Source organism: Rhipicephalus sanguineus, chromosome 3 (genome assembly GCF_013339695.2).
Source record: "Rhipicephalus sanguineus isolate Rsan-2018 chromosome 3, BIME_Rsan_1.4, whole genome shotgun sequence".
Classification (NCBI taxonomy): domain Eukaryota; kingdom Metazoa; phylum Arthropoda; class Arachnida; order Ixodida; family Ixodidae; genus Rhipicephalus; species Rhipicephalus sanguineus.
In genome coordinates, this window is record NC_051178.1 from 10,095,113 (window position 1) to 10,120,052 (window position 24,940).

At 50.2% G+C, this 24,940-nt stretch overlaps 1 protein-coding gene across 1 annotated transcript in view; it reads left to right on the plus strand.

Annotated features, from left to right (window-relative positions):
- The window catches only part of LOC119384790 (transformation/transcription domain-associated protein-like), a 946,434-nt gene that overhangs the window by 378,231 nt on the left and 543,263 nt on the right, over positions 1-24,940 (plus strand). The window contains 2 exon segments of the mRNA XM_049413130.1: positions 8,496-8,596; positions 19,834-19,844. Coding sequence (XP_049269087.1) covers positions 8,496-8,596; positions 19,834-19,844 — 112 coding nt within the window.

Consider the following 24,940-nt stretch of genomic DNA (forward strand, 5'->3'; position numbering starts at 1 on the left):
CTCCAAAGTCCCGCCCGGCATGAACGTTGGAGGGCGACTCCGCGGCTAGCACAACTTTCCTTTTATACACCGCACTATAATGACTACGCTCGTTTGGTGCCATTGAGCTACGCCACACACAGCCCACTCGAAGCGAGACTCGAACTGACGAATGGCTCGCCTCAACACTCGCCACAAAGATAAAAATGGCGGCCTCGCGTGCGTACTTAAGCCAGGTGTTGGCTCGGCTAGTAACGGCTACAATACTGTCTAGGTGGCGCTAGTTTTGCAACACTTTTCTCGATGAAAAATGGCGCGTTTTTCAAAATCCTCGAATCTAAGCCGACCCTGGAGTTTGATACAAAGAAATTCCGAAAAAACTATCGGCCTAGATTCGAATAAATACGGTATCATCATTTTGTGAGGTGGCACCTTGCTTTCTATGGTATGGCCATGAATGCAGTATACAAGGGGCACGTCTGCTGTTAAAGGCTATTGAATGCGTGGGTGCACATGGATGCGTAGGAGCAACGGCAGGTGCATTGTCAATCTGTACCTTGTGACCCTGTATGGGATGGCCAGGGGTGAGACAGCTGCACATATTGCACATTTTTGATATGATTCCGTTTTCCTGTGCCAAGCTGCTTTAAAAGGATAAAAAGCGCAAAAATTTTGCCAGAGTGCTGCAAAACAGCCTCAAAAGCAAGAATTCTGAGGCCTACATGAGCTTCAGTTAGGAGAAAAAGCTGAGTTGGCCACATGATTTTCCAAGCAGTGCCAGGAATACGAAGAAAATAAGACGTTCACAGAACACTTAGACGCACCGATGCGTGTTTCTTCTACGCGCCTTTCTAATGAAGGCTGTTGTCAATATGCGTGACCCCGCAAAAGTGTGCTGCCATGCCCCGAGTGTACTGCTTCTACTCGCTAGGCTGTGTGTTCTGTCACTTAGTGAAAACTACCGAGAGGCATGTGTAGCGGGGTTGACTCTTAGGCTCTTTGTTGCGCGTAGCATGTTTCTCCGGTAGCTGCTGTTTTGATGTCGACACTGCTGTGTGTAGTCAACTACGCGCGTGTTTGCCGTGGGGTAGTACCTTGTCGCGTAAACGCGGCATCAACTGTCTAAGATTCCTGCATGCGACGTGTTGGGTTCTCAAACTGAGTTCTGCGGAACCCAAGGGTTCTGTGAAGGATACCTTAGGGTTCCGCAGTCGGCCAGAACAGATGAAACCAGCTCCCATTTTACCCCCAGTAGCAACTAATTTATTTATTTAGACAAGCAACTCTGCATTGCATTTTGCATTTAACGAAGCCATTGATGCCGCATATGCATATCGGCTGTCTGCGGGTAGCGGGAGACCCATGTGGTTGCAGCACTAAAGACTCGTCGTCTACCGTGTGCCATGAAACTTGCACGATTTAACGGGCACCTCGGCACTTTATTCGTGGTTCATGGCAATTTGCCACTGCTCGGTTTTGTAATCAAAACGTGTAATCAAAACGCGCAACGAGCGCTTTGATACGCGTAAGAGGTGTCACTTCATACCGGCTGTAGGCTACACGAGCATTTAGGTTTAGCTTTATGACCAGTGTATTGGTCGATGGCCTTTTTGCTGTGTGACTGGCATGCCTCCTTTTTTTTGTTTCTGTAAAAATTAGAGCTGTGCAAATAGCAAAATTTTGGGTGCGAAGCGAATTCGAATATTGAAGTGTGAGTGCGAATCGAATTGAATATTTTTCGAATATTTCTCGAATATTTCTAGAATATTTTTCGAATACTTCGAAGTGAAATTTCAGAAAAAAAAGTTAGAGAGGATTCCTAAGCTGTGGAGATAGGTTTGCACTAGGCTTACCTACGAGCGCGACCGTGTAGGGACGCGACGTTCTCCACTGCCACTGCGTGCGACGACGCTGCGGCCGGGTTCGTCGTTTTCTCCGGCACGGCGCAGAAACCACGCACGAGGCAGGGTAACAACAACAACGGGTTTATTAACCCAAGATGCAGCACAGTGCGACACTCACGGGCTTGCAGGCCGTATAGGGAACTCCGCAAGACCGAGCAAGTACGCTTGCCTACGGCGCGACGACTCACGCACGAGGGCCGAAGTCGAACGCACGAACGAGAAGCCGCCTGCCCAGCAGCGCGTCAACCTCTCGTCAAGGCCTGAGAGCATCTCATGCGGGCAAGCCCGCGCCAGACAGAAGCGAGCTCAAGGGGGAAGGGGGTTGTCACTGGTGGCCAATGAGGACAAGCGTTGCGCAGTGACGTAAGCTAGCTTGGTGGCGTGAGCATGTGAGCATGTTGAGGCATGCCCGGACGCGTGCCCGCGCGCCGGGAAGCTGACGCATGGCTCGCACCAGACAAAGAGGCCTGGCGCTGCCGCCGTGGTCGCCATACTACCGATTAACGGCGGTTCCCGGCGCTCGAGCCGCGCGGGGCCAACACGCGCGCTAGCTGGGGAACGAGGCACCAAAGGGAAGGGCGCACTCGATTCCCACAAAGCATATTTTTATGAGATAGCAACATGAAAGTGTTTCTTTTTGCTAGGTTGATGAAGCACTGGCGGAGTGGTTTTCATAGTTGTCTTATCAAGAATGAGGCAATGTAGAGGCCGAATTCTATTTATGTACACGATTTGGTGCAACCAGTGTTGGTGACAACACCTTACACGTGATAGGCAAAGATGCCATTTCCTCAGCCTCTCCTCCTCTCTAGAAGTCCGGAGTTCCAAATCTGCCTCGTAGACGTCGGTATATAAGAACATCTGAAATTTTGGATGCTAAAAAGCTTCGACTTCCGATTTTTCGGAATTCCTGCCCAAATTTCAGGTCCAAGACAGCATTAATTGAGCGCCCACCTGTGCCACATCTTTCATCTCTATGTTAGAACCAGCGTTTTCTTGAGTTAGTACATTTGCGACCGTAACGGAGCTTGAAAGGCAGCTTTGCTGCAATACCGCGGTGTGATGAGGTGAAGCATATTGAAAATCTAGGGACCACTTCTAATCGGACGTTGACTGTCTCTTGGCAAAGTTCGACCGTAACGGAACTTGAAAGGCAGCTTTGCCGCTATACGGGAGTGTAATGAGGTGAAGCATATTGAAAATATGAAGGGGTCACTTTTAATCGGACGTTGACTGTATTTGTTTTAGATGCGAAGTATCTTAAGGTCGAGCTCAATCCGGCGGTGGTGGTGGTGGTGTGCGGCGTGACCACCCTTACTGCGCATGCGCATACCCTCTCCACACACCTCCTCTCCACTCACCCCTCACCTTCCCCTCTCCACTTTCCCTCTCCCCTTCCCCTCTCCACTTTCCCTCTTCACTTTCCCTCCCACATTCCCTCTCCACTTTCCCTCCCCCTCTCCCATACCCCTCTCCCCTCCCCCTTTCCACTCTTCCTCTGAAACGCGGGCTAGACATGCCGAAATTTTCTCCTGCGCAACGCCGCGATGAGCTCGAGCGCATGCGCGTCCCCTCCCCTTCTCTCTCCTCTCCTACGCTGCCCCCCTCTCGCCCGCCTGTCGACCGCGTCCCCGCTCGCCCTGTGAGAATTAACGGCCAGGCTAGATGGAAGATACGACGCGCATAGCGTCCCTCTTCGCGTTCCACGACGCGAGGTCGGTAGCGTGCCCAACGAACGCCAACGGAACGCGATCGTGCAAGTGCTCCGGTTTCACATCGCCTCATGGTCCCCTTTAGCGGAAGATGGTGTAATTTTTGGGAAGTTCGAATAGTTCGAATAGTAAAATTCCAGTGCGAATCGAATCGAATAGCAAGCGCTATTCGAAAAATATTCGAAATTTCGAATATTCGCACACCCCTAGTAAAAATAAAACAGGCCTCTGTATGTCCAGTCAGTGCCTCCTCTATAACTTTCAGTGCCTGGTAGAACACCCTCCCGCGGCCGTCGGCGCTTGCGTTTCCCCCGCTCGCCGCGACTGCGTGGTGGCGCTGTGCAAACAGGGTCGGGCGCTGAGCTGGTAGTGCTGGTGCGGGCGCGGCCTAGAGCGCTTGTTTGCTTTGCTCTGCCTTGAGACGTGCGGTTGGGTTTAGCGAGTTGAATGCGATGGAAGATTTTTTGATCCTTTGTCGTGACCACGTAGCTTGCATGAATTGCGATGTCGTACTGCTGCGTGCCGCTGTGCAAGTCGGACGAAAAAAAGAAAGTGCCTGGACTGTATCCATCTGACCAGCTCCTTTTTGTCCTTGATACTTTGCGAGCTTTTGCAGACGGTGCGCTCAAAGGCAACCCAACTTTGGCAAAGCCATTCAGTACCTTGACAAAGTACACAGTTCCAGCCCTCTGTGCATCAAGGCTCCTTAAATGCCAGAGTGATGGCATCTATGACCACAGGGTGCGGCACGTGAACCTCATATGTATTTACTTCCTCAAGCCACTCCTCTCGAACTATGCGTTTAAAGGGACACTAAAGAGAAACAATGAATCGGTTTAGATCGATAAATTGTGCTCCGAGAACTAATGTCGTTAACTTCGCCATCACTATAGGTTTATTAATAGAGGAGAAAATCGAGTTCAAAGTTTTATTAGGGTGATTCCACGTAAGATCGAACAATCGATGGCTGGTCGACCTCTCAAATTTATTTCAAAATTTTATATATTATTGCCTGATGAGTGGAAAAAAGAGATCCACAATTTGTTTTGCCGCCAAAAATTTTTTCGAAGCACAGGAAATCAATAATGACGAAGAGGTGGAGTAGAGTGCTCATCCGCTCTACTGTTTTGGCCAACTTTCGTTATGAATTGCACAAAATATATTAAAGTTAGGTAGCTGAAATTTCTTTAACTAAATATATGCATGTTTTTGCTTCTGCTCAGGTATTTTTAGTTTTGATGTGTAGTGTAGATCTTTTTATAAAAAACCTCAAAATAGTCCCAGGAGACGTTATTTTCTTTACTTTGAAGGTCTTTATCTCGAAAAATCCTTGTAGCAGAGCGACAAAAATTGCGCATTACGTTCTTCGCATCCTTATCTACCACACTACCGAATCTTATATTTATATAACTTTTCTGTAAAGAGACATGATCGGGCTAAGTGAAAGAAAACACCGGACAATAAAAACTTCTGACGACAATTAAAAAAAAAAAAACATTTTTCATATTTCTTAAACTTTGTCCACTTATTGTCCTCCACATCAGCTTTCATAATCATTGAAAACGTGTAGCATAATGTCGTTGCACTAATAGTTACGACCCCTCCAATGAGACCCTTGGGCAAGGATTGGTAATTCCGACTTCTTGCCCAGCAAGTGTATAAAATGCAGGCAGGATTGAATTGCTTTTTTATTAAAAGGCCAGCAGGTACCGAAAAAGGTGTCGCCGGCACTGAAGACGTCAATTTTGAAATTATTTGGTCATTGCAGCAGCCACGAGCGCGGGGCTACCGAGCAGGCGCGCGCGCACCCGAGATGCTCGTTGTAAGAGACGGCGCAGTGAGAGCTCGTTTCCGCGTTCTCAGACCGATTGAGTTCGAAACAGCAACACCTCCCGGGTGACTTGAACGCACGTGCACTGGAGCTTCGCTATTCTATCCGCCCTCTGTTCGCATCGCAGCTAGGCGCTGATAACACGGCGGAGATAGAAGCAAGATGAAAACTCTATAAGGGAGCTATGAGCGCTCGCTTCACGCACGCTGCTGCCAGAGAAACTGCGCTGCGCCAGTTGCGATCAGTGGAAAGCATTAACGTGGCGCTCCAGTGGCAAAGCAAAATATGGAATGTCAAAGGAAAGAAAAGCAAAACTATCGGTAACCGGACGCGCTTGCCTATTTTAGATGTCGGCAGCAGACGGCCTGAACTAGCCGCGCGTTCAGAGCGCTGTTCACGCTTCATTCGGCGCGGATAGTTCTTGTGCTTTGCTCTTACTCTACTCCTCCTGTGCGTCTCATGGCGAGAAAGTATAGCTCGGAATGAGTGTATTGTGGAGACTACCTTTCGAAGCACAAGAAGCTTAAAGGAGTACTGACACGAAATTCGTCATCTGCTCGTGGTGCACATAAACAACGATGAGTGAATTGTCGTCCTGTGACCCTGGCAGTGATTTCTGCGATTTAGGCTGCATGCAGGACGCAGAACTCGCATACTCAGGGGAACTGTCTTGACTCGTCGGGATAATGTCCTTGCAGTGGAGCTGGCTTGCAGATGCTCAGCGACGAAAACTTCAAAGTAAAATTAAAATATTTTATACGTGTTCTCCGACTCCAGTGTGTGGACAGCGTTGACACTGCAAACCAACGAAACAAAAAATGTCCCTTTTTCGATGTCTCAAAATCTTGTCAGTACTCCTTTAATTATTGCAAAGAAGCCAAAATTTCGTAGAGTTACCGACCTAGGCATATACGCTTTGAAGAAACGTTTAACGCCCGAAAGGTCAGTGACTGCCAGTGAGACGGACTACTTGTGCTACGCGTGCTTTTGCTACCACTGCAATGAAAGATCTTCACGGAACGCACAGTTCAACAATGACATTCTTATGCCCCCTGAAAAAGAAATCGACGTCATTAACGAGATCACTGCGACTACCGGTGTGCGTGCGTTCCAGTCACCCGAGAGGTGTTGCTGTTTCGAACTCAATCGGTCTCAAGAGCTCAAGAGCTTAGCGGTCGAGTAGGCCTTGCTTCTACCGATCATTGTCAGCATCTCAGATATCCTGAAGTCGAGAAAATCGGGAAACGAAACTAGCAGCCGCACCTGCGCAAGTGATGCGCGGGCAGCGAGCGAAAGACCGCGAAACCCTGTTTGGGTGGCGGCGCCTGGCGGTGACCGGTTGTACTCGCGCCGACGGTCGCGCCTTTTGTTCTCCTCCCCATCCACCAGGCACTGAAAGTTATAGAGGAGGCACTGGTCCAGTGCTTCGTTCATGTGAACACATTGCTGACGCTGTACGGGGCCTGAAGCATGCAGTGTATGTGTATATGGTTGACAGGCGCTTTACGCGAGTCGCGGGGGAAATCGCAATTCTACGTATTATCGGGAGTTCTATATCAATGGTGGTGGCCTTCGACACTAATGAAAAGAGAACAGGCCAATGCTAATACTGTGGTTGCACGCTTCAAGAGGTGTTGTCGTCGTCGTCCCCCCCCCCCCCCCCCCCCCCCCCCCATTTACGATTGTCTTCATGCCCAAGAAAGAGTTAGGGGTTCCACGGCACTCCGGGAAAGGCCGTTGGGGTTCCCCAAGGCCAGAACATTTGAGAATGCCTGCTCTAGTGATCTTGCACGAATAGCCGGCAGCGGACTGATGCGAAGCGCGTTTGTGTCGTACCCCAACAAAAGCAAACAGTACACCTACAGCGGCGCTACTCTTGCAGTGCCATACGCACGCGTTTGACGAGATAGTGCGGCGAAGTTTCGTGGCACCCACGCCACACTGTTGAATCTGGTCCCGCACAAGGTGGTGGCAAACGGTGGTGCAGCGTGCTTTTGTTGTCGTCTGTTAAACGCGTGCAGTACATGTGACGCTGTGCCAACCACGTGGCCGAGCAGATAGTTAAAGGCGCTTATTGTGTTATTCTCCTGACAAAGAGTAACACTGACCTACAGGAACCTCTTTGGAATCTTGAAAAGCTAAATAAGCAGACGTACAAAAAGCCAAAGCAGTAATATGCTAAAAGCAGTAATATGCTAGAAGCCTGCTGCTGTGTAACTATAATCCTTGTGTAATCACAGTTTTTTTATTTCTGATAAGTGTGAAGCTTTTTCGTTCCTTTTTTTTTTAATGTTTGAATTGAATCTAGTTTAATGTTTCAATTGAACCTAGTTATCAGAACCTTTTTTCAATTATTTGATGTTTGTTACATGGGCTAGTTAGATTGCGGGGTATGTAAAAAGGTTGTGTAGTTCATACTTGGCGATAATCTGTTAAAAAAAACTTTCTCCAAAGGATGTTTCAGTGTTAGGGGTATTATATTCAGTGTTAGGTATGTACGTGTTCCCCCAAGTTGCTAAAAATTTGTTTTTTCAAGTTCTTAGGACGACATGTTTAATGCCACTAACTGCTCAAGACATTGTTCTGCTCGAAAATCTAAATTTTGCTGCTACAAAAACTGCTCCCAATTCAGTTTCAGCAGTCTCACCCCTGGATGACAGTGTGATCAACAGCTTGTCTGAGCCTTGTGATAAATGCTTCCTTTCCGTCATCACAATGTCGATAAATGTTGTGCTTATGGAAACCGAGGATGCATTGTAGTCTGCTTGGATACATTCGTGTTTGAAATTGTGATAATAGTATGGAATATATTTGTAAGCCATAAGTTCGAACTTGCAGTTATGGTTTGTTATTGACTGGTGCACTTGTGATGCAGTGACAGGTAGGCAGAGCCTTCTTGCACCTGGTGGCATTGAATAAAATTGAAAACACATTGTAAGAATACTCATTCACACTGGTTCTGGGCTGTATTGGTTGACAATATAGAGCAGTGGCTTAATGTGTTGCTGCAATGTATCCAGCCAAGCACATTCAATAACTGGTGCATTGTGTATGCTTGCTTGATTGTAGCTTTGGGACAGGGGACATCTCACCACCCCAAAGTGTTCCATACAAGTGCCAAGATGTGGAGACGCGCAAGGTCCACCAAATGGCTCTGACAGGCATGTTTGGTGAGTCTTTTTGCCCATTTTATTGTCCCTAAAGGGGCACTGCAACACTTTTTCAGCATGGTCAGAAAACGCTGCCGATCGGTAGTCGAAGCTCCGATCGGCAGCGTTTCTCTCTCCGATAGAAGAGAGAAAGCAGTTACAGCACGCGACAAATCTTTGTAAACCCGCTCGTGTTGGATGGGTTCTAAAAATTTTTGCGGTTGTCGATTGGTGAGGAAATAAGCTCCTTTAGTGAAGCCATTCCATGGCTACTTAGAAAAGTGTTACAGGGTCGCTTTAAGGGGGCATAAAGCCTTTGAAAGTCAAGAAATCACAACATATGCAATTTATTCGCAAACCAGATACAGTGGAACCCCAATTGTACGACTTTGAGGGGCTATCAAGCAAAACCGCTAGGTAACTGAGAAACTAAGAATATCGGTAGTGACACTCAGTGCTGCCCCCCCCCCCCCACACACACCTCCAAAAAAAAAAGGGCACGAACGGCCTGGATAAGCCTGTGGCACAACCCTGCACATCTCCAAGGAAGGTAGACTGAATTATCTTTAAAAATGACAGCTAAGCATTTAATTGGAGGAGGTATAAGTGAATCTTTATTCTCAGCATGTAAAAAATAAACTGATTCTAACGTGCATCTTCTTTCCGGTAAGACGTGTTCGAAAATTGGTTGCATGTAACAACGAAACCAAAACAGCGCCGACGCCTCCCGTCAGAAGATACAAAAATTCGTAAACAGGGGATGTGATGGAGCTGATGTTTCGACTGGTGGACTTGTCTTCTTCAAGGCTGCAATATGTGTGTCATATTTTTTTTTTTCTAATGAAGTGAAGTTGGTGATGTGCCGCTGTTATTATGAACACTCACGTCAAGGGAAAGTTATTTTGCATGCAGAAGATAGCTATGTCGTGTACTTCTTGCACGCTCGAGGCCTGTGACTGCAAGTGCCGCAAACAAAGGGAGGAGACCTTGAGCTGCGTGTCGACCAGGAAAAGTTTCCACGGGCTGAAAACATTAGAATATCCGCATCTCAAGATGAGCTTGTTAACTAGCTGTAGCTACTCGGTGTATATTGAGCTGTTGGTTGGGCTTGTCTAGGTAACGACCCCATAATACGCCCGTGATCGAGGCGTATCCAGAAGCGACCTTAAAGGGACTGTCTACCGTCCTTCATTGCTTTTCTGTTTTCTACCGCAATAGAAAGCGTACAGTCTGAAGTGTCCAACCTTGCAGTGGTTTCTCTGGAAATGAGTAGAAACTTTTAAAACAGAATTTTTCGATCTGCGTTCGGTCTTCTTCCATTGCCGTGAAACATGCCCACAACACTGGTTGGTGGACGCGATGACGATTGTAGTGCCGATAAAAATTAAAACCGAAAGTACATGTGATTTCTGTAGGATTACATTATTTTCGCTGAACACTATTGCAATGAATCAAACAGTCGTTTTCAGCGTGCTAGTGGTTAAATGAAGCCTTATTATATGATTACAGAACACTGGTTTTGCTGTAATCGCAGTCAATGCATTTATTTTAGCGCTGCTGTCGCAATCCAAGCCAAGTTGATTCATCAAAAAAAGACAATAAATGCACGCCTTCAGAGCGCAGCACATGTGTGACATCCTAACAACAATGCAGCAGCACAGTACGACCAGTGCGGAGGGCCGCATGGCATAACGCATGAGTTGAAGCAGAAGACGAACTCGAAGACGGCACCGTAAAGAGCACCACCAGGCTCCTTTTTGGATGCGTGAAAAAAAAAAAGCAAAAAATTAGGAACGAAGCGGCAGAGCAGTTCCGCATGACAACGTTAAAACAACACCAAAATGGGAAGCACAGGAGATGGAGAGCGATAAGGCTCGGACTCCCCTCTCGTGGCTTCGCAGTCCGGCCCTGAGGCAGACCGGGCGTTGCGCAGGGGGTGATGGTGGCTGGAAATATAGGGGTTCTTATTTGAAACATGAACACAACAAGCCGCGTGTGTGAACCTGTCCCTCGTTTGGATCACTTCCGCGCTCTATCGAAGTGCGCTATCGGAGTGTCAGTCACTCTTGCTAGTTCTACGTAGCAGCCCTAACAGTCAGAGCTGTGACCCCCTATCCCGCGGTTTGCGTTGAGTCTCGACCGCGGTGGGTTTCAGGCCAATGGGGACAGAGACAAGTCTTTCAACTAAAGGTGTTTATTCACCTCAGATACATATCTGCCAATTGCAACAAATAAAGTAGCACATCAAGTTAACAGAACACCTCAGCGGCAAAGTGTTCCGCACTACTGGGGGAAACAACCGTTGACAAAATAGCAAGCACACGTCGAGGGAATAACTGTTCATCTCACCTTGCGTGGCTTTTGCACTCCGGTCCGGGGCGGTACATCGCACTCCATGGCCGGAGCGCCGCAAAGGTTGATGGCAGCGGCGGTGCTCAGGGCTTGGGTCCGATGTGGTCAGTCACACCTCCCAAGACCGAAAACTCCGAGGCCCCCGAGAAAGCAACGTGCATTCCTCGGGTTGAGAGGAGGAATCTCCCCCCGAAAAGGGCAAGGAGGAAAAACGGGGCATCTCAACTTCGGCCAGGGAGCAGGGCGCGAAGGGCCGCGGGAGTGGCACAGTGCCCTCTCCCACGCAACCCCCCTCGCCACTGCGCGTACAAACGTAGCACGAAGCCGAGGCGCTGCCGCGTTGAAGACAACGGGTTGCGTGTGCAACCCCACATCCCCCCCTCCTTAATTGAGCCCTTTAGCCAAAAAAGAGGACCTCCATCACCGGGGCTTTCTAAGAGGGGGGCTAGCGGCTCCACCAGGAACACGGCGAAGACCGCGTCGATGAGGGAGCCGCACGGAGACGCAGATCACCATTATCGCTGAAAGGGCAGTCACCAGGCGAGCTGGAAGAAGGTGTCGGTGAGTGATAATGCAGGGCAGTTTGGCAGTTGAAGACAGTTGTCAGGACAGTCGTCGGGACAGTTGTCAGGAACTCAGGCAGCTCGGTCGGAATCGGCTCGACTTGCCTCTGGAGTCGCTTGCTCGCTCGGATTTTGCGGTCCATGGTGCTCAAAGGGGACACCCAGCTGGATGGATTTCAGTGCCAGACTGCAGGCCACCTTGATTTGCGTTGGTCGCGTCGCCAGGAGAGTGTCATGTCGGCGCAGGAGGGTTGACTTGGGCGCTCATCAGCCGTTGCCTCTGGTGGGCAGAATGGTTCCCCTCCTTTTCGCATTTCTCCTAGTCTTTGCTGCTGCTGGCGTGTGGAGTCAAAATTCGCCCGACGCCTGCGGCGAGCCGGCTGCAACCCCCCTCTTGAGCAGCGGGATATAATGCTCGTACAATGGGTGGACTCCGAAGTTCGGTCGCCAGGTCCGCAGCTCTTCGTCGGGCTGTGCGATGGTTTCGTGAATTCTTCTCCACCGAGGCCGTTCGGGTCTGGAAGCTGTTTTGCTGTTTTTCATTTTACCTTGACCTTGGGTGTTGCTGCAGGCTTTGGCGTTTGCGCTCTCTGCTGTGGAATGCGTGCGTTGAAAGTACCGGCCTTTGGGCATCTGCCGGCGAAAACAGTCATTTCTGCTTGGCTGTTGTTGAAATGCTGCCGATGGGTCATCTGTGACTCGAACAATTAATTCGCCCATCTCTTACTCTCCGAAAGAGCAAGCGCGTGCTCGCTCTCGAAGGCTGCATGCTAGATATCAGAGGAGCGTCCCGTCCGATATCACGCACAATATGAACTGGACAGAGTTAGTTCTGCCGAGAACGCAAGTTGTAACGTCGCACGTTGAGCCGTGCCATCGGATGCCACTGCCTGCAGGCGTGGGGGAGCTTGCCCCTCGGGCCACTCGTTTTTTCTGTCATAGTAGGGTTTGAGATCACAGACATGCAGCAGTCCGCTGATCGGTCTTAGCGTCAAGTCCGTCAGCTTGTACACGAGAGAAGAGACAGTCTCTCCTACCCGGTACAGTTCTATCCACTTCGGTGCCAGAGAAGCTGAGAATTTCTTGCTGGCATCACTTAGGACATGATTGCGCTTCAACGCCAGGTCGCGCACTTCGTACTGAACGTCCCGATGAGAGCAGTCATGCTGCGCTTTCTGCTCCCCATGAGCAGTGCTCAGGTTCCGTCGTGCTTTGCACAAAGCCTCCGTCACTTTCGTGCGCAGCCCAGCTGCATAATCAGCACGTGCTGACGAAGCAGCCAGTTCCGTGCTGCATTGAGTATGTTATGCGGGATTCAGCAGCTCTTTCCTAAAATTGAGAGTGGCGGGGGTAAAGCCAGTTGAGCGGTTCACGGTCGTCCTCACAGCAAATCCGATTTCAGGGACGCAATTGTCCCAATCCTTGTGCGTCCCCGCAAAAGCAACAAGCATGTGCTTGATGCTGTGGTTTACACGTTCGGTTGGATTTGCCTGGGCGTGGTACGTGGTTATTCTCTTTTAAGGCCCAGGGCTGCACAAGGGTCGACAAAAATTTTGGTGGTGAAATAGGACGCATTGTCCGTAATTAACTGCTTTGGATAATCGAATCTCGTGAACACTCCGATGAGCTTTTCCATGATAATGCGTGCCGTCAGCTTTCGTGGGGGGAACAGTTCCACCCACTTGGTGAAGTGATGTGACGACAAGAAGGAATTGGTTTCCTCTCAGTGTTCTTGGGTAAGGTCCAATGACATCACAAGCCAAAATCTGCTACGGTGTTTGGCTTTAGATCGGCGGCATGAGCTCGGGCGGTCGTCCACCACGCGGCTTCACGCGTTAGCACACATTGCATGAGCGGGCGTAGCGCCTTACATCCCGTTTCATGCCTGGCCAGGTAGCAAAGCGGCACAACTTAAGCTATGTCTTAGGGCCACTTGCATGCCCAGTGATGCACATATCGTGAAAGTAGCGCAATAGTGCTCCTCTCAACGTGCATGGGATCACCGCTTTGAAGGACTCGTGTATCCTTCTCCGCAGGAATGTATCTCAGCAAAGTGCCATCAGAGTCAAGCAGGTAGGAATCCAACGCGCTCACAGCATTACCAGCTGTTTCAGAGCGCCGTGCATTAACAGCAATACCAGCTGCGTCAACATGTGCCGTGGCCGCACCGCCGCTTTTTGCAAAATGGATCCTCCCGCTGACGCAGTGCAAGTGGTTAAAGGGACACTAAAGGCAAATATTAAGTCGACGTTGATTGTTGAAATAGCGGTCCAGAAACGTCATAGTGCTTCTTTTAGGCCAAAGAAGTGCTTATTTTGAAATAAAATCACGTTTTAGTGGTCCGCATCGTGTTAGTGCACTTCAAATCACCTGCCTCAAATCAGTCTTTCACACGTCACTGCTGCCGTGCCCAACGTTGCCCGCCATTACGCGCGGCGGGCTGCACTGGCGGCGTGCACCATTCGGGCATCCGGCAACATCACATCCATGTGGCATTTTGTGGAACTTTCTGTTAGAGCGACTTTCAAGAGCGCAAAACACGCGCGGCAGTACGCGATACCGAAACTACCACTGAGACGCGACCGCGTGAGCGAAGCACGATGCCGGGCGAAGCGCAGTTCAGCAAAAACGGAACCTTTGAACCAGGCGTGCCATTCCCCATGGCAACGCCAAGGAGGTTATCTGTTATCTGTACTATGTATAGATGCGAAATAAAGTTCAAAGTTCAGGTTCTTTTTTCCATGAATCAAATCAAACAGAAACGAACAAACGGCATTTTATTACGTCTCTTGATGCACCGAAGGTTCTTTTTTTATTGCTGCTAGCTTGATTACTAGTGATTAATTGTAGGCAGACTCTCATACGTCGTTGGGATCATTTTGAAAATGTGCCGCTCGTGGCGCTCATTGTGTGATACATTTAGCTTAATTTCTCGGTAAGTATGGCACTGCTGTTGATAATATTGCCGTTTTAGACGTCACAGATTGAGCTTTAATTCTCACATAAATTGTTATTTGCCTTTAGTGTCCCTTTAACACTCTCCTCAATTGAAGGTGGTTTGTCTGCCCTTCCGTGAGAACTCTCACCGTCGAGCAGTGTAGCAGTTGCTCTGCTCTTAGACTGGGTTTCACATGTGTCAGGATGGGTATTAATGTAACCCCCCGTGACAACATCGAGCGTCGCAACAATTATGTCGCTCTCGAGCATGACTTCGGGCAAGGTGAGTTGAGTAGCAATGTTACTCTTCTCACGGTCAACGGACGCACGCGAAAGTGCGGCTGCCTCAACGTTGCTCTTTCCTTTCCTGTAGCGAACGGTATAGTCATATTGCTGCAGGAAAAGTGCCCATCGTGCAAGCCTGCCGCTTTGGCTCCCCTAGGCGTCTAAGCCAAGTTAGTGCCATGTGATCAGTCTCAATAACAAATTGAACTCCATCAATATAGTAATCGAATTTTTTCAGGGCAAAAATGATTGCCAAACATTCCTTTTCCATCACGGAATAGTTTTTCTCTGCGGGAGTCAAGGAGCAGCTATCAAAAGCTACCAGCCGCAAGCCACCTTCGTGCTGTTGGAGCAAACCGCTCCTAGGCTAAGGTCGCTGGCGTCTGTTTGGATCACAAACTCTTTACTCAGATCCGCTAGCCTTAATTCAGTGCTTTCCGCGAGCGCTTTAACGAGGTTGCGCAGTGCCTCCTCTTGCTCAGGACCCCATCTCCACTGCTCACCTTTCCTCAACAGAAGTGTCAAGGGGGCTTGCAGTGCGGCGCAGTCTGGGATAAACTAACGATAAACGTTCACCAGCCCCAGAAAGCGTCTTAGTCCACCTATGTCTGTCGGTGATGGGTAGTCCAGTAATCCCTGAACCTTGTCATCACATGGCAGAAGGCGACCGTTATCCAATGTGAAACCCAGTAGCGTTATTCGGGTTTCGGCAATCTGGATCTTGGTCGGGTTTAGCGTTATTCCCGCCGACCTTAGACGCTCCAGCACGTCCCTGAGATGGCGTAAGTGCTCGTCAAAGGTTCGTGAGTATACCATGACATCGTCCAGGTAAGCAAGAGCGTAGCGCCACCTTGCATCACCTCAGACTTGGTCCATCAGGAGCTGGTATGTCGCAGGTGCACCGACAAGACCGAAAGGCATTCGGGTATACTGGAAAAGGCCCCTGTGACAAGTGAAGGCAGTCTTCTCTCGGTCACGGGGATCTACCTCCACCTGAAAGTATCCTCTGCTAGCATCGAGCGTAGTGAAGTACTTCGCTCTGCCAACGTTGGACATGATCGAGGGATTGCTAGGAAGCGGATATGCATCCTTGCGTGTTACGTCATTAAGGCGACTGTAGTCAACACAAAGGCGGGTTGTCCCATCCGTTTTCGGTTCCAGCACCACGGGAAAACCCCACAGGCTCTCTGACCTTTCGACAACGCCTGTATCGAGCATTTCGTCCAGAGCGTTCTCTGATGCTTTCCTCTTAGCCAAACTCACCTGCCGAGGATTGCATTTCCATGGAGAAACATCGCCTGTCTCAATTCTGTGCCTAATACCCCTGTCACACGGGGCAACTTAAGTGCACTTTGAGGGAGTGCACTTCGCCGCTAGTGCCATTCGCACGCTGTCACACGGGAACGTTTAGTGACACTCGCTGCAAAGCGCACTTGCCGGCGAGTGTGTTCGCCAAACTCACTTCGCTGAGATGGAGTGTCTAGCCTCGATAGCAGTGGCTCGAAAATAAATAAGTTATTATCCGAAGCTGAGTTCACAGCATTTTTGAACTATTGTTTTCTTTATTAGGAACATTCTTATGCATTAAAACATATTATAATACAAAAAACTACTTTGCTATTCTCGTTCTCGGGCAGTTTACAGCCCCGACCACCAGGGGCATGCCCAGCGCACGCCGTGCAATGGCTGCAGCCGCCGCGTTTGTACGTAAATTTTATTTTAACGGCCGATTATAGCTGTAACACAGTATTACTTAAGAAACATTGCCTGAAATAACAAATACCTGTTGTGCTACTTCAGTACCCATCGCCATTACAATCATTTCCAAAGTGCACTTCCTTTTCTCGTGTAGCAGCGCGCTGCCAAAGTGCCATTTTGGGGGTGTAAGTGCACTCGCTCAAAATGACACTAAACTTGCCAGTGTGACCGGGGTATAACTAGCGCAGTGCAGCCAGGCTGTTCTGTGAATATGGCGGCATATTCATTCAGAAGCGATGAGAGGCGAGCTTTCTCTTCCACTGTCCAACTGCTTGAGCTATTGAGCAGCGGGTGTTCCCTTTCACCCCGCTCTGCAGTGCACAGGGGCTCCGCAGTGGGGGATGGGGGACGTGCGTGAGGGGAGCCGTTCCCTCCGGCGTGTCCTTTCTCCGCGGGTCGGTTTGTCGACCCTGCAGAAACGAGTGACTTTTCTGGGCAATTGTTGGGTGAGTCTGCACGTGAAGCATAGTCGAACGTAATTGTCTCTGACACTTTTTGACAGAAAACAAAAGGTTTCAGGGTGCTGCATGCTCGCTTCCTATATCCTCCGTTGCAGACGTCAATAACAATGCCCGTCTTGGCGAGGAAGTCTTTACCAAGAATGATAGGATCCGACAGGCCGGGGAGGTAAGCTGGGCGTTGCCGCCTGACCCATTTCTCCCACTGCACCACTAACCAAGTGGCAGCACTTGCTTGCACCGTGCCGCTGATGAGCCAGAAAGTCACATTACTCAATCTAAGCCGGACAGCACTCTGACAGAGATGGTCGTACACTTCGTCGCCAAAGAGGGAAGCGCTTGCTCCCTTGTCAAACAGCGCAAAAAACCTGCGCCGGGCGACTGTTAGCACAATAAGTGGCACTGGCGTGTCGTTGGGTGGTCGAGAACGACAAGCCAGTGGGGCTAGGAGTTCGTGTGTCTCACTGAGCACCGCTTTGTTTGCCGCAGGCCATACAGCGTTGATCACCGGTGGCCCCGCTCGTTTCCCAAAAGTGCATGCTCTCAGCTTGCGAGTTGCCTACAATCTTGGGCGAAATGCCCTGGCTCGTTGCAGCGATAGCCGAGGGTGTTCGGCCGTGTTCGGGCTTGGCGTGCTGTGCCTCGCGCCGTTCAGCCACCGTTCCTGTCTATCGGATGCTCCCTTCCGGGCGCACTACTCCGCCCTAGCGTCCTCGGGTCGGTATGTCGACTCTGATTCTGCGTACCTCGGCGGCCATCGGCAGCGTGTGCTGCTCACATGGCGTACGTGTACGGGTCAAGAGTCCGGTCAGACATTTCCCAACCGCTGCTCGAGTGCCCGTCACTGAAGGCAACTACACCCTTTCCCTGTGGACGGATGCTAATGTTGTGTCCGTTCCACGTGCATCGTGGCTCAAGTGCCTGCGACGCTGGGAGTGGTGGTCTGTACACACGTGAGGCGAGTATGTCCGCCTGTATGCGATTTGCCTCCGAGGCCAGCTCGTCCAAATCCCTGAACTTGCCTCCTCTCAAATATGCTGCGAAAGTGGGGTGCGCTTGTCGCGTGACTCTCTCCACCTTCTCGCAATTTAGAGCAGAGGCGTCAGCAATATGATAGAGCTCGTCCATCGCCCTCACATACTCGAGCAAGGATTCGTTCAGATGCTGAGTACGCTGCTCCAACTCGCGCTGCATGCGACACTGGTAATCAGCTGGTAGGAATTCGTCGCGAAACCTCGCTTGGAATTCAGACACCGTGCTTGACCGGTGGCCAGTAAGTTGGAACCACCGGGCAGCCTGCTCAGTCAGTGACACTGGAACTAGCATCTCGCCATCGGACAACCCCGTTGCCTGCTGGTAAGTCAGCATGCGGTTGAGGTAATCATTGGCACTGACCGTGTCAAGATGCCCGCTTTAGGTGGGTAAGTCCACCTTTACACTTGGTCTCGCAGCTGTGCTAGGCCTCAGCAGAGTGTTCTGCACGACACCCATCAAAGTCTCAATAAGGTGTGTGGTAGCCTCGATGCTCACTGGAGTCGAAGACTACCGTGGGTTCAGGCTTAGCGAGCCATAGGGCCGCGTCTACCGTCGCCTGCTTACGTTTAGCGCACCGCTCCGCGCGCGCTCAGCTAGCAAAGGCGTTGAGCGCCGCGCGGCATAAACACAATGTTCGAGATAACACACACACAAACACTTCATTTGCCTTCGGCGGCACCCCAACACACACACAGTACACGTCCGCTCCCGGGGCACGAGGAAGCAACAGGCTTCCCGCGTGGACGATACACCAAGGGGGGCCGCGAGCATGTTGCAGCTGGCAATGGTGTGCTTTGACACACCGCTCAGGAAAAAGGTCCCTCGCGGCTATGCTGCGCACTCTCGCGATGACCACTGGGCCTAGTCGCGAGAGCTACGGCGATCTCCGTACGTGTGGGCCTCCGGCAAGTGCGGCTCGGCGTGGTACGACCGCGCACGAGCACTAGGCACCGCTCTTCGGCTTAACGTACGAACCGGAGCTAACACTGAGGTAAACACGCCCGCCGAGGATGCCGAGGCACCCAGGCAGGCTACAGTCCAGCGATTCCCAAAGGGGACATCTGACCAGAAGGAAATACGTGCTTACCCAGCGGCTGAGGAGAGAGAGAGAGTTCGTCCCAGCGTTCATGCGCGTCAGTCGCCGAATCTGGCGGCTCCAAGACCGCGGGCAGTGCCACCACGAGAGCCGGCGCGTAGCGTAAGATGACGCCACTTGCCGTCGCGGGAGAACGGGAGAGGGAAAGAATTCGCGGAACGGCGAAATGCCCGCGCAGTGGCTTCGGGCGCGCCTCGGATCCCCACAGGCGCAAGGCATCCCTTAACACCTGCGGAGACTCGCTCTGGCCAGTAAGGTCTGGCACAGGAGCTGAATGCGTTGAGCTGGTATGCTGCTGTGGCTCCCTGCTCTCCGCACACTCGGACAAAGGGCTCGGCGTAATGTGCCTCGCGCCATCGAGTGGACAATCTAACGGAGGGAGGGCCTCATGTAGCGCCACCCTCATCGAAGCTAATCAGATCTTCTTGGCTAATGTTCGCCGCAGGGTCAGACTGTGCGGTAGCAGTTACCGCCGCTTCGAATTGTTGCCTGTTGGCAGCCACCCTTGACAGCGTGTACAGTGGCTGAAAGTCAGCCTCATCTGCTGCCATCGTTGTTCGTGTGGTGGCAGTCACTCACACAAACTACTCGTCTTGTTTAACCATTGGCCTCACGTTGGGCGCCAGGTTACTTTGCAACAAACAGATCTGCGCGTGCAAACTGTCCAGTCTTTGGATCCCACCATGTACTAGAGGAGTGTAGTTACTCGCTACTAGCGCTATGCAGCAGCCCTAACAGTCAGAGCTGGACCCCTAACCTGTGGTTCTCGTTGAGTCGCAGCCACGGTGGGTTTCAGGCCAGTGGTAACAGGGACGAGCTCTTTGCCTGACACAGTTTATTGTCCCAAAGTGCCACCAATGCAACAAAATAAAGGTAGGAACGAAGCGGTGGTGGCAGATGCTTTTTCTATAAAGTGACATCGGAATCACAAAAAGGCGACCTTCTTAGTAAAGAGGATTTTGTCTGTTATATAAGGAGTATTTCGTATCGTTTAAAAAAAAAAAATGTTAAATGACATGTTCAGTTTCTGTAGCCCTTTTTCTGATTCTAAAATATCTTCCCTGAAAATTATATCGGAGTGCGGTAAAAATTTGTTGCGCCTGCCGAAGTCACGAGAATAAAAAAAAGCAGCCCTTTTAAAAATACATTAGCTCCGCAGTGGCGCAACCGGGCGCCACCATTTTGGGCTCGTTGAAAAGAGCATTTCTCTGTCTTCAAATTTCCTGCTTCAGCTAGGTTCTCCGTTCAGAAACAAGCGTACAAAAAGCAAATGTGTCAAGTTCGTTTCGAGGCCTCCGATTTGCTGCGTCCGCCGTGTTGCTCTAGCACGCCTTGCCATTGGTGCGATCCTCGCTCCGGGGCAGCGTCGTCTGCCACTTGCACATACCCGGGTCACGGCTGTCGAAAATCGCGCTACTTAGTAATTAGTTTGCACTCGTCCTGTATTCACGAGCTGACGATCATTTAGAATGTAATTACGCTTTAGTTTGGCAGCTGCAGGCAGAAGCTCAATCATCAGATTACGATAGTGCGCTGCATACGTTGTGAACATCGCAGATTCACGTCTTGGAGCGACTGTATATAGCATTGACTCATGGGAGCCGCAGTTAGAGGTTTTGCTTATCAGCACTTCGAGCTTATCAGCACAACTTCGAGCTTACTGCTCGAAGTTGTGGCTAGGCCTAACTCCGCTCACAGCGCCGACGTATGAGACGAATCCGAACTTTGTGGGCAAGAACATCGCGCTTGCGGACATGCGAAAGTGAACTAGCCTCAATGTGCTTCGTCGCAAGCAATGAATTGCTTCGCCTGTTGGCTCTTCGGAACCGTGGATGGGCATTTTACGCATCGGCAGCGAACCCCCGCCCCCCAGCCAAGCTCGACGCTGACAGCATCGCTGGAAGCGGCTAGCAGTTTCTCACGTTGGCGCCCAGCAACGCAAAACCAAGCATGCTGCACGGCAATTTTTTGTCGTTATATTTACTTTCCGTTTTCATAAACCGTTGTACTTATTTTCCGGAAATTCGAATACTTTGAATAGTAAAATTTTGATGCGAATCGAATCGAATAGTAAGCACTATTAGAAAGTTCAAATATTTGCAAAACACTTCACAGCCACACCGGGATTTCTTGTGCGTCTGAATTCAAGCCAGACGTTTACACAAACAGTGCAACAACATTTATTTCATCGTCACGAATCTTGTGAGCACTTGCAGTGGATGGAATGAGAGATGCGAGAGACGATGGTAGAACAGCAAATGAATTTATGCTCCAGCACTGCACAGCAAGTATAGACTCAAAATTTACACAAACAAAAAACCCATGTAAGGATAGCCTATTAACAATGTCTAAGCTAACTTCCTTGTGAGCTAACAGTCCATCATTTCGAACTCTACGTTAGGTGCAGCTCCTAGCCCAAAGTCAGTCTAGTTACCATGGCTTCATAGTCGCTGCCCTCATCGAACATTCTTACTGTTCATGTGATTGGCTCGGTACCAAAGTCGATTCCGTCACGTCGTACCCGTCATTACTGTTCTCGATGAGGTTCTACAGACGTTATTGCTCAGTAGCAACCTAACGAGCTGCTTGTCTCCGTTGCCAGTTTCCTGGTTGCCTTTGCAGTCACCACCGAAGCTTGTAGGTTAGGCTTAGTCTCACGCTTGGCTACTGCTTCAAAGCGACATCCTGGCCCAAATGATGCAAATCTCCTGGGGATTGTTCTGTGGGTTGAGTCCATTCTGCCGTGAAAGCGGAGTGTCGCAGGTGCTCCGGGAACTGTGTAACGAGGCTGCTATGAGTCCGAACAGCCTCACCTGGCTGTTGCCAAGATCAGTGTCCACACCACAGACTCATAGTTGTGCATCCTCACAACCCGGCACCCACTGCTATCAGTGCATTGTTGGCTTGACCACCTTCGTCGATTGGTGCCATGCAGACAATACTGACTCCTCCTTCCTCTGTTTCTGACCACAGCTCTGGTCGCATGCCACGAGCTTTCTCTCCGCCAGTCGAGTGCATGGACGTGTCGCTCACACCATAGAGCATCTTTCCACTCTGGTGCACCTTGTCACCTACCATCGCATACCCTCGCACTTCGGTGCTGCACACCACCGAGCACTTTTCTCTTCGGGTCGCATACCATCGTATCTTCTTCGTCACCTGGCACGTGTCTCATGCACCTTTACTCATAACTAGAGACCGGATTTTTAGGCAAATGTCTATTTTGTTCCTTGCGCTCCTATTGGCTAATTTTGATATATGAGCATGAATTAGAGGTGAAAAGAGAGTGAAGCTGCCCGGTTGTAATTTTCCCTGCTTCAACGAGGATTCGACATGCCAATATTCAGTCTATAATTAATGACGCTCGTTTGAAATCGTAGTTTTCTTGGGCTCCTAAACGACTATGCGGCACTACTGGCCTACATAGGCACTAACGTGTGACGTCATGATGATGGAAGTTATAAAGACAGCGTTAGCTTTCTTTTGCTCTAAAATGATATATTTACAGGAACCTAGAAAAGAAACAAATAACACAGCAACTTTTGCACTCTCAGTTGTATACTGTGCAAGTATAGCACTTGATATTGCCACGCCCATTCTGACTGACGGGCGTTCTGACGTGCTGACTGCTGTCTTCGTCGACGTCACGACCACATGACAATATCCTTGCTTCTTTTTCAAGTACATCCGGGCTCCTTCGTGTGTATTGATGGTAATTTCTTGCCTTCGCTTGCACGGTGCAGCATCCCAGTTTTTAGATGCGAAGCAGCTTATGGTCAGGGCTATGTCACTTCCTCCCTCCACCGTGCGGCGTCTACACCCGCACTGCGCATGCGCATCCTCCTCCCCCTCCTCTCCTCTTCGACGCTCCTCTCCCCTCTGGCATTCCTCCTCTCCTCTCCGGGATTGCGCAACGAACCTGCGGCTCCACGCGCGATACTGTGAAGGGTTACAGGCGCGACGGTAAGCACTGCATACTACACTTGGGGCGCCACTGTAGCTCCGCGGTATAAATGACGCGTGCGCGCACTCCGCTCCCACTTTTGTAGCTTAAATGGAAACGGAACGGTAAATATAACTGTAGCTATGAACCTCAACTTAACGGAAACGACGAACTGAAACTAATGGGAACTTGCATCGACCCCATGCTGCTTCGCATACTACTCAGGGTTCCCTACGAGAAGATGGTGTAATTTTTTTTTCTGGGGTTGTTAGGTTGTGTTTTACGGCGTGTTTTGGGTGGCTTAATCCTCGCTGTGCCAACCGTATGCGTCTTCAGACAGTGCTGTACAACTTATCAAAGTGGAAACAATGTTCGCTTTCACAAGCTGCCGGCGTCACAATTGAAACGGTATGATGCTATGAACCTTGGCCAACTCTGGCTTAGCAAACATCGCTGCGTTGCCATGTTTTGTCGACGACAGAGACTTTTCATTGGCTGACTTAAAGTGACGTCAGCTGTACAGTTGAGGGGAACGTGAGGTAGGAAATCGTGATTGTGCTTTTATAGATAGTAAAGGAACCCGGACAATCACGCGAGTTGAGGTATAGTATTGGATGGACGGCCAACGTAGTTGAAAATTTTTGGAAGAAAACTGCGCGGGTGAGCGCACTGAAGTAAATTGTGTAGTTGTGAGTGCGTCCGGAAAGCAAAGACAAGTCTGAAACCTTATAATCATTATTTTTATCGCCAACGAAACTGAAGCGGTTTTTGCTAGTCCCTGAAACAGGAAACGCAACCACAGCGGCATCAATTGTGTCAGTCAGCGCCTGCATGGAAACATGCGTAATCAGCAAAAGGGAGAGTTGGACTAGTTGGTTGGGGTTCATATTGAACAGCGCAAAAAACGAGATGCAAAGACTGCACAACACGAGCGCTCGTGTTGTGCAGTCTCTTCTTTGTGTCTCGTTTTTTGCGCTGTTCAATATGAAGGCGTAATCACGTACCGGGGAACAATAAATGAGAGAGTAACAAATCGGTCACCTTTTGAAAGATTCTAAACCAGAAAACCATTGGTTTTGCGGGCGCAGCAAGCGGGAACCGGCCGAAGAACAGGGGTGAGACAGCTGCGCATATTGCGCATTTTTGATACGATTCCGTTTTCCTGCGCCAAGCTGCTCCAAAAGCATAAAAATTGCAAAAATTGCGCCGAACTGCGCCGAAACGGCCCCACAATCAAGAATTTTCAAGCCCGCGTCACTTTCAGCGTGGGAAAACGTAACTTTAGAAGCAGCGCCAGGGATATGTTCGCAGAACACGTTAACGCGCCCAAGCGTGTCCTTCTACGCGCCTTTGTAATAGAGGCTTCCATAGTGCTGTGATAATCGCCTCTGAGCGGTTGTAAATATGTGTAGTGTCCGAGCGGTAACGACGTAGTGTCCGAGGGGTAAGGTTTCTCGGCGCTCGCGACGAATTTTTGAAGGCGGTCCCTCACGAGGTGGCAGCGAACGGTGGCGCAGCGCGCTTTTGTTATCACCTATTAAAAGCGTGCGGTACACTTGACGCTACGCCACCCGCGCAGCCGAGCAGATAGCTGAAGGCGCTTTATTTTAGGCAGTTTTCGAATAGCGTACGCTGAGTTAGCGTTTGCGGCCCGCTATTTCCGTCACTTAACGGGAGCCCGCAAGCGGTTAGCGTACGACGTATGCGCAGTTGTGCGAAAAGCCAACGCAAAGCTTTGCGTACGCTATTCGAAAGCTTCCTGAGGGTTCGCCCTTCAGGGAGGGCAAATATTAATCGCAGCGCCCCTCCTTCCGATTAAATCAAAGTATGGGCGGTATCGACTTTGCCCCCCCCCCCCTTCGTGCGCACGCCTATGGGGGTGGTCATACCGCTTTTGTTCTTTCCCGATGTTACGCGCGAAGGCGTCGCCGCAATCGC